The 8,651-nt window shown below is 44.8% G+C and overlaps 1 protein-coding gene across 2 annotated transcripts in view; it reads left to right on the forward strand.

The window, feature by feature from the left end:
• The window catches only part of INSR (insulin receptor), a 155,826-nt gene extending 149,819 nt beyond the window's left edge, over positions 1-6,007 (forward strand). For both annotated transcript variants that reach the window (XM_004477162.5, XM_004477163.5), the window contains one exon: positions 903-6,007. In XM_004477162.5, coding sequence (XP_004477219.1) covers positions 903-1,257 — 355 coding nt within the window. In that variant the 3' untranslated portion in view covers positions 1,258-6,007. The remainder of the gene's footprint in view (positions 1-902) is intronic.
• Positions 6,008-8,651: the final 2,644 nt, after the last annotated feature.

The raw sequence follows: 8,651 nt of genomic DNA on the forward strand, positions 1-8,651 counted from the left end.
GTTTATTGAAGTATATCACTCATGCATAAATAGACATAAACAATATGTGTCTAGTAAAAACTGTGAACTTACAAAACAAACATGTATAACATCATACAGGGTACTCATACTTCACCCTACCACCAATATCTTGTATTGTTGTGAAACATTTTTAACAAATGATGAAAGAGTGTCTTCAAAATATTACTACTAACCAGAGTATATTTGGTGTGTTTTCCCCCAACTCACTCAATTTTTTTATTATTCATTATTATATCATTCATACATAAATATACATAAACAATAAGTACACAGTAAAAGTTGTGAACTTACAAAGCAAACATACATAACATCCTATAGGAGCCCCATACATCAACCCTCCAGCAATACCTTGCATTGTTCTGGGACATCTGTTACAAATTATGAAAGAATATCATAAAAATCTTACTACTAGCTATAGTCCGTATGTGTATTTTCCCCCCAACCCACCCTATTGTTATTTTTTAAAATATATTTTTATGACAGAAGTTGTAAACTTACAAAACAATCACACACCTGTGCAGAATTCCCAAACAGCATCCCTCCATCAACACACCACACCAATGTAGAGCATTTTCTACAGATATCATAACATCATCACCAGCCATGGTCCATAGCGACCATTTGGCACACTTTTTCCATACCCCTGTATTTTCAACACTTACATCTTTGGCATAGATGCATGAAAATTACAGTCTCGAAGGTCTTTAAACCATCTTTCAGCACCAATAGAATTGCTGTTTCTGCCTCGACTGTCACCCAAACCCAGGAATGTCGTCTGATGTGTACACTCGTCTGTGGCCTTAAGCAGCAGGGTGGCAGGGCCTGCGTGGCTGGGCCCCCAGACCCACAACCCCCTGCCCACCTGTCCTTCTCTCCCCCAGCACCGACCTGATGCGCATGTGCTGGCAGTTCAACCCCAAGCTGCGGCCGACCTTCCTGGAGATCGTGGACCTGCTCAAGGACGACCTGCACCCCAGCTTCCCAGAAGTCTCCTTCTTCCACAGCGAGGAGAACAAGGCTCCCGAGAGCGACGAGCTGGAGATGGAGTTCGAGGACATGGAGAACGTGCCCCTGGATCGTTCCTCCCACTCACAGCGGGATGAGGCGGGGGGCCGGGACGGTGGATCCTCCCTGGGCCTAAAGAGGAACTATGAGGAGCACATCCCCTACACCCACATGAACGGGGGCAAGAAAAATGGGCGGATTCTGACCCTGCCCAGGTCAAATCCTTCCTAACCCTGCCTCCCGGGGAGGGGCTGCTGTCTGCGCTTTCCTCTGGTTTGAAGGGCCTCCAGAAAACTCAGGATTCCCGTGGCTCTGCCACAGTGTCAGAGCTCAGAGATAACCATACACATTTCTCTTCATCTTATGACTTAAAACACCTTTGCTGGATTGCCAATTTAACTAGTCATCAGCGGATTTAACTGTGAACATAGAGGGAAAGGGGTTTCCACGGCTGCAGTACTTTCAGCAACTGTGGTTCCAAGCCAGGATGTTGTTATTGTTATTTTTTTCCTAGTAGATTGAAAGAAAGAAAGCACCTGTTTTTATGTTTTTACAAAGTTTTTTTTTTTTTTTTTTTTGCTGGTGTCTGAGCTACAGTATAAAACACAAAAGCTCGTTTGTGGAACAAAAGTTTGAAAGAAAAAAAAAACTGTTCCAGTGGAATTCCAAGCTTTAGAGAGTGAGCTTCGGGGAGGTTTTTCTCATCCAGGCTGAAGGATTCCCCCCCCCCTACAGAATCAGTTTCCTCAAATTGACCAATAGCTGCTGCTTTCATACTTTTCGATAAAGGTCTGCAATCCTGGTGTGTGCTTGTGCGTGCGTGTGTGTGTGTCCACATTAGACAAAACTGATGGGTGAGCGCAAGGTAGTCAAGCTGAATTGATGCTTTGTGGTTAGCTCACGAAAGGTCTGCCCTTGAGTGTGTGAGCCTGTGCCCACACTTTCCTTCTTATTTACTGAGTAATTGTTGTGCCCTCGACAGATTCTTCTTGTGTCTGATGTCAAACCTCAGGAGACTTCTCTCCCTTAACATTGCTAAAAAATGTTTTCCGAGAGCCAAGGGAGTGGATTTGGTTTGGAGTGATGGATCTTTTCAAGACCAAACAAAGCCAGGACAAAAAAAAAGGAAAAGGAAAAAAAAAAAAAAGAACTGGGATGACAGAGTTTTGAGAATATATTTGTAACATATTTAATGTTTTAAAATCTTCAGCATTTGTCTCATAAGTTATTGCCTATTTTCCGGGGGTCACGGGTCAGTCTGCCTGTTTGAGGAGGGGGCATGAGATAGAAGTGGTCTCTTTGTTTGGTCTTAAAGGCATCCATTTTCTGGGAATAAAGCCACATTAGCTGCTAACCCTTTTGGACGTCCTGAAGCCCTGTCGCAGTTATGGGTAGACTGGGTTATTCGGATGGTTCGGCTGTGGCAGCATAGCCTACCGAAGGTTCCTGCCCGGTGAAGCTGTTAGTGACCTGGAGCTGAGCCCTGTCTTCACACCCCCTATGGCTCTGTGGTCTTTTGGTTCTCTGTGTGTATCTTGCACATTTCCTTTCCTGGGTGTGCATTTTCGACAGTTATTGTGCAAACACAACAAAATCAAATCCCAGAGAGCAACAACGTGGATGAGCTTTGAGAACACTAAGCAATATAAAGCAAGATGCGCCAAGGATGCCCATCAGTCCCTTTAACCATTTGGGGCATCGGATGGTCCCCACGACTGACCTTCCAGAAGCTGCTCTGCATACAGGGACCTCAGCTTGTCAGGTGTGGGACCCGAGCAGAATTCTCAGGTTTCTATGATATTGCAATCCCAAGAGAGTAGAACCTGGAGGAGAGACCGGGAAAGGACCTTCTCACCATTTAGAGACTGTGAATGGAGGCATGGGCGAGAATCCATGGTTTCATCTCTTTGGGATAAGAACCACGGCTGCTCAAATACAGAACACAGTGAACTTCAAAATCACCCATGGGTTAGTCATGCCTGAGTGCATTTTCTCAGCACATTTTCAATTGCTTTCTTCTCTTCTTTTTCTTCTTAAGAATTGTGGGATTAAGAATGGCATAGAGACGTAATGGCGACCTCCAAACCTTCTCAATTCTTGATGAAGGACACAGGTAGACACAAATCCCAACTGTCTGTTTGCTATCTTATTTATATGATTTTGGAAATTACAATGGTGTAAAATATTGCTGGTGATTGGATTCAGGAAGCAAGAGTACGAAAATCATTTTTGCCAAATTTATTTTGTAAATATGCGAGGGTCTGTACGTAAATTATAAAACATGTAGGTCTAGGTATTTAGTTCTTTTCATAGTAAATTTGTAGTGGCCATACACTTCGTTAGCAGCGATTTTCACATTTTTCTAATTCAGAAAGGTTTCCTTATATTAGGAAAAAATATTTATTTTAATATATAAAATCACTGTAAAATTCACTTTCGTAAAAAATGGAGCGCATGTAAATTTCTATCAAAGAAAAATAAATAGGTGGGTGATGTTTTTTTTTTCAGCACAGTCTACCTCAGTGTATTGTTAGGGTGTGGTTCGATAATGGACATCTCAAGACTTCAGAATTCTGCCTGGATCCAGTCTGAATCAGAGAAAATTCATGTCAGCTGATTCTGAACACCAGGGACCAGTAAGAATTTTGAGTGGGGGGAGTCGGGATGGCAAAGGCATGGCCTTTTTGTGAGCACAGATTCTCTTTCTCCTGGCTGGCAATGTTCTACTCTGATTTCAACTTTCCCTTATTTTATCTTATTTTGTTTTTGATCCTCCATCTATTAACACTGTGCTCCCCACCATGAGACAAGTTTTGGGCCATCGTGATATATCTAATGCATGGGGACCCTGACCTGGTCTACCCTCCTTGGGAGGGTGAGAGATTTGGTGAGAAGTGGCTGCCATGTCTTCTGCTGGAGCAAAGCCAGGCCTTGTGGAGAATGAGCATCCTCACCATCTCCCTTTAATGAGCACCGAGATGCCCTGGGTCTCGACGATGGATTATTCCCACTGCTTTCAAGTTGAGAATGCTCTTTGAGGGGCAAAATGAATTGGACTTATGAGTGCCTCACACACAAAACACCCAATGCAACATCCCCCTTTATTCTTCGAGTGGAAAGGGAGCATTGTGAGAAATCCCAGTCCAAAACCTACCAGCATGGTGAACACATTTTTTAAGCAATGAAACGTTGGATCCCCCTGTGTTTGGATGTGGTTGACCTGAAGCTGATCTTATTTGACCCTGTGTGGCTTTGAGAACCACGTGCAAGTTGGAGGAGGGTTGGCAGGGCTGTGATTGACCTTGTTAAACCTTGCTGCTCCAGTCACAATTTTAGGCACATCCTGCAGACTTGCCCTTCTTTGCCTGCCCCAGGAGAGGAGTAGAGTGAGGGAGGGTGGGGACTGTCCTGTGTATCAGGATTGTACTGACTTCATTTAGCTGCCTCTACTGCCACAGTGAAAAGAGCAAATGGGTGTTGGATCACAAGCCTCCTTTTGCATTTGAAAATGTTGGCATGGTAACAATATAGAGCTTTGGTTCTGTAAAGTCCTGGTCGCTCTAGGGGTTTGTAGTGATGGGTTAAGGAAAAGCAACAAAGCCATGTTTAGATTAAAGCTTTTTGTGGTTCATTTTTAAAAAGATGACCCACCATTATTAAACCCTTTTCATTCATTTGGTGAAATTCATATAGTGGTTTCTTCTTCCAGGAGAAGAATCTTAAACATATCACTCTCTCCCTCGATCAGTGATGTCAAACACACATGTGAAAATATTCACTTTCTGGGCGCTGTCCTAGGCATGCCATTTTATAAGCTCGTAGGAAGGGGGCATGCTGCTCATTCTCTGGAAGAGGCTTAGCACAACTGAGTGGAAATGTACAAATCGACGCAAGAGTCTGGACAAACAATCCTGTGAATACCAGGGACTGTGCCACCAAGCGACAGACAGCTCCTCCACTGCCTCCCACATGGGCAGACGATCTGCCTTAAAGTGACTTGTTGGGTTGGGAGTTGTTTGCTTGTAGTCCACTGTAACACTGGCCTCCGAGCAGGAACCCTGTTGGGTTACTCATGCTGGCTGTCTGGGTAACTGGTTTGACATGCTCTAGTCCCAATTGACAATCATTTTCCTATTTCATGGTGGGATGGGGCAGAAGTTTGGGGTTGAAACGTCTTTTAGATGCCACCTTGTGAGTCCTTGACATCTCAAGTTCTTTAGTATTTTTTCTTTTGTTGGGGGCAATAAAGAGGAGTGCTGATTTTATGTAAATTGCACGTAGAATAGTGTCACTTCAGAAAACCTTCTGGAATGTTCTTCACGATATTGATTTAGATCACAGGTGAGGATTGAATGGAAATAACAGATCAGTGTTTGAACTGAAAGAATGTGACGGACTTTCAGAGGCTGCAACTGAAGGCGAAGGCGAAGTTTCTTTAAGGGTCCCCCAGAAACAGAGGGAACTGAGTTTTGAGCTCATGGTCACCTTCTGATACCAGCCAAGACCAGGCTCCAGTCACCTTTGGGGGGAGGTGGGGCGCTGTGAGCCATTAAAATCCTTGTGAAAAAGCAGATTGTGGATCTGGGGCTCCTGGTCCCACGTCAGAAGGAAGGAATAGCCCAGAGACGAGTGTGTACTGTCACACACATGCAGGCGAGGTTGAGTCTTCTTACATACTTTGCATCCAAATTGCTGCTCCTTGCTTCTTCATGTACCTGGGTGGTGCCAGTCCTGTGTCTGCAGACAGATCCTGAGACCATTACTTGGGTCTTGTTTTCCTCTGTGGCTCACACAGAAAACAACTCAGAAACACAAACCCACAAGAAAGCTCAATGATTATTTTTCAATGTTTTCCTGTAAGAGCCAAGTAGTGACTTGTACAGAAAATGCCTTTTTTTGGAGTATTGAAATTGTCCCGCATGTAAAATATTGGATAATTACCTGTTTATATTAAAATTCTGAATAAATTATGAGAATTCTCTTGGTTGTGTGGTGTCTGTGCTAGGAACTGTGGTCTGTGTGGGGTCTGGCTGTGTAGTGGACTGTACTCGGAGTACAGTCCTGGGAACTCTCCTGGGAATGTGTGGGCATCTCTTCTGAGAAGGGATGACCCCTGGATTCTTCAGCACACAAAGCCAGAGGTTGAATATCAGATCTGGCAGGGTTGATGGTCACCTGGTACCTCTTTGTATACAGCTAAACCAGTGGTTTAAAACTTCAACTATTTCCACACCAGCCGGCAAGTAACTGCTTCCCCAAGTGCCTTGGACCCCTAAACCTCCCCATGGTCCACCTACTAAGGGGGTCTCTACAGGGTATTCCAGGAGCTTACTCCATTCCAACGTGCTGGAGACTTTACATGTTAAATACTCTGAATGTGAACCTGGAAGTTAGAACCTATGTTCAGGGTGGTAGGGTGGGTGGGCAGGCAGGCAGATGACCAGGGAGGAACCTTGGGTTGAAAGAGGATTTTGAACGGCTTTCCTGGGCCTGACTATGGAATGCTGCGGGTAAGGAGAAGGACTTCCTGTCTTCAGCTCCCTGTGTGACTGTGAACACATCACACAACTTCATGCATTTAATTTTTTCTGGCTTAACAAAGCAAATGTTTATTTCTCCCGGTTCTGTATGTTGGTTGAGTGGTTCTGGTCTAAAGTGGCCATGTCGGATGACTCTGCTGGGGTGGCCGAGATCGCTGGTCCTCCATGTAGTCCCCAAGTGGGAAGAGAGAGCAAACCCCAATATGCAAGCACTTCTCAAATCTCTGCTTGTGTGGTCTTTGCCACTGTCACATTTGCCAAAACAAGTCACAGGGCTGATCCTATAGCATGGGCAGGGCAGGGGTGTGGCAGGCAGGGAGATGTGAACCAAAAGGAGGTGAATCCTGCAACAATTTCCCACACTTCTCACTTTACCCTTCTATTGTTGAAAAACATAGACTTTCTTCATTTGACCAAGTGAAGACTGAATGAGGTAACTAATTTAACACTCCCATCAGGATGTTCTTTCTACTCTCATGGTCCCCAAACCTCTCCCAGGTCTGTATTTTCCAAGAACTTGATGCTACTCCTAATTGGCAGTGACAGCAGCCAGAATTGTGCCTCCCTGCCTTTCTCTCCAGACGCTTCTGTCACCATCCTCAAGGTCTGCTCTAAGGGGCCACTTGGGCTCCTCACACACATGGCCAAGTGATAGTTTGTCTTAGCAGGGCCCCTGGAGCCCTGACCTAATATGGGAGGCTGCCCCTGACTTCCTGGAGCACACCCTGGGCCTGCGCTCTCAGTGTGTCTGCCATCAGAATCCCATCTTTTAATAATACAGATGTCTCTCTAGGCCAGCCCCAGACCTCCTGTGTGGACTTTGGTTCAGGACATGGGAGCTAAGACTGGTCTAGTTCTGCCCTTGCCTCTTGACCCTGAGGAGATTGCATTTATCTTAGTGGCTCAGGCACCAGCTCATGAAGTCCCATGCCTGGTTTTTTGTTTTGTTTTGATTTTTTTAAATATACTTAAAATTTTTTTGAAGATACTTAGATTACATAAATGTCATAAAAATATAGGGGATTTCCATATGCCCTGCTCCCTATCCCTCCCACATTTTCCCACATTAACAATCCTCCATTAGAGTGGTACATTTGTTACAATTGATGAACGCATTTTGGAGCATTGCCACTGAGCGTGGATTATAGTTTATTTTGTAGTTTTCACTCTCCCCCACACAATTCTGTAGGTTACAGCAAGATTTATAATGGCCTGTATCTGTCATTGCAACATCATTCCCAGCTCTGCCATAACTGCCTCTAAAATCCCAAGGGAGTTTCCTAGTCTCCCTGTGCTGGTCTCCTCATCTGTAAAGTGGGACTCGTAGTAGTTCCTACTTCTGAGAGCTGTTGTGCATAAAACGGGATCAAACGAGACTGTGTGCATAAAACATTTAAACAGAACCTGGATAAATGAACAATGGTGATAGAAATCGGAACATTGGTTGCCTCTGTTGGGAGTGGTGGCATACCGGCTGTAGATGGAGCCTTTTGGGGCAAGTGGTATGTTCTATATCTTGAATGGGGTGGTGGTGACATGGATGTGTACACTTTTCAACTCATCAACCTGTTCATTTTATATAAATTATACTCAATGGAAAGAAGTTGAAAATAAAGTGTCAGGAAGCAGACTTGGCTCAATGGATAGAGCGTCTGCCTACCACATGGGAGGTCTGCAGTTCAAATCCAGGACCTCCTTGACCCGTGTGGAGCTGGCCCACGTGCAGTGCTGATGCATGCAAGGAGTGCTGTGCCACGCGGGGGTGTCCCGTGTAGGGGAGCCCCATGCACAAGAAGTGCACCCATAAGGAGAGCTGCCCAGGAGTGGCACTGCACACAGGGGGGCAAGACGAGACACAGATTCCTGGGCCACTGACAAGAATACAAGTGGACACAGAAGAACACACAGCAAATGGACACAAAGAGCAGACACCTGAGAGGGGGGAAGGGAGGAGAAATTAAAAAATAAGTATTTAAAAAATAAATAAAGTGTGTGCCTGGCACACAGTAAGCACTCAAGAAATACCACCTGATGTCATCACCAGAAACAAACACCATCATTGTCATCAACAGCATCATCATCGCT

Source organism: Dasypus novemcinctus, chromosome 19, assembly GCF_030445035.2.
Source record: "Dasypus novemcinctus isolate mDasNov1 chromosome 19, mDasNov1.1.hap2, whole genome shotgun sequence".
NCBI classification, from domain to species: domain Eukaryota; kingdom Metazoa; phylum Chordata; class Mammalia; order Cingulata; family Dasypodidae; genus Dasypus; species Dasypus novemcinctus.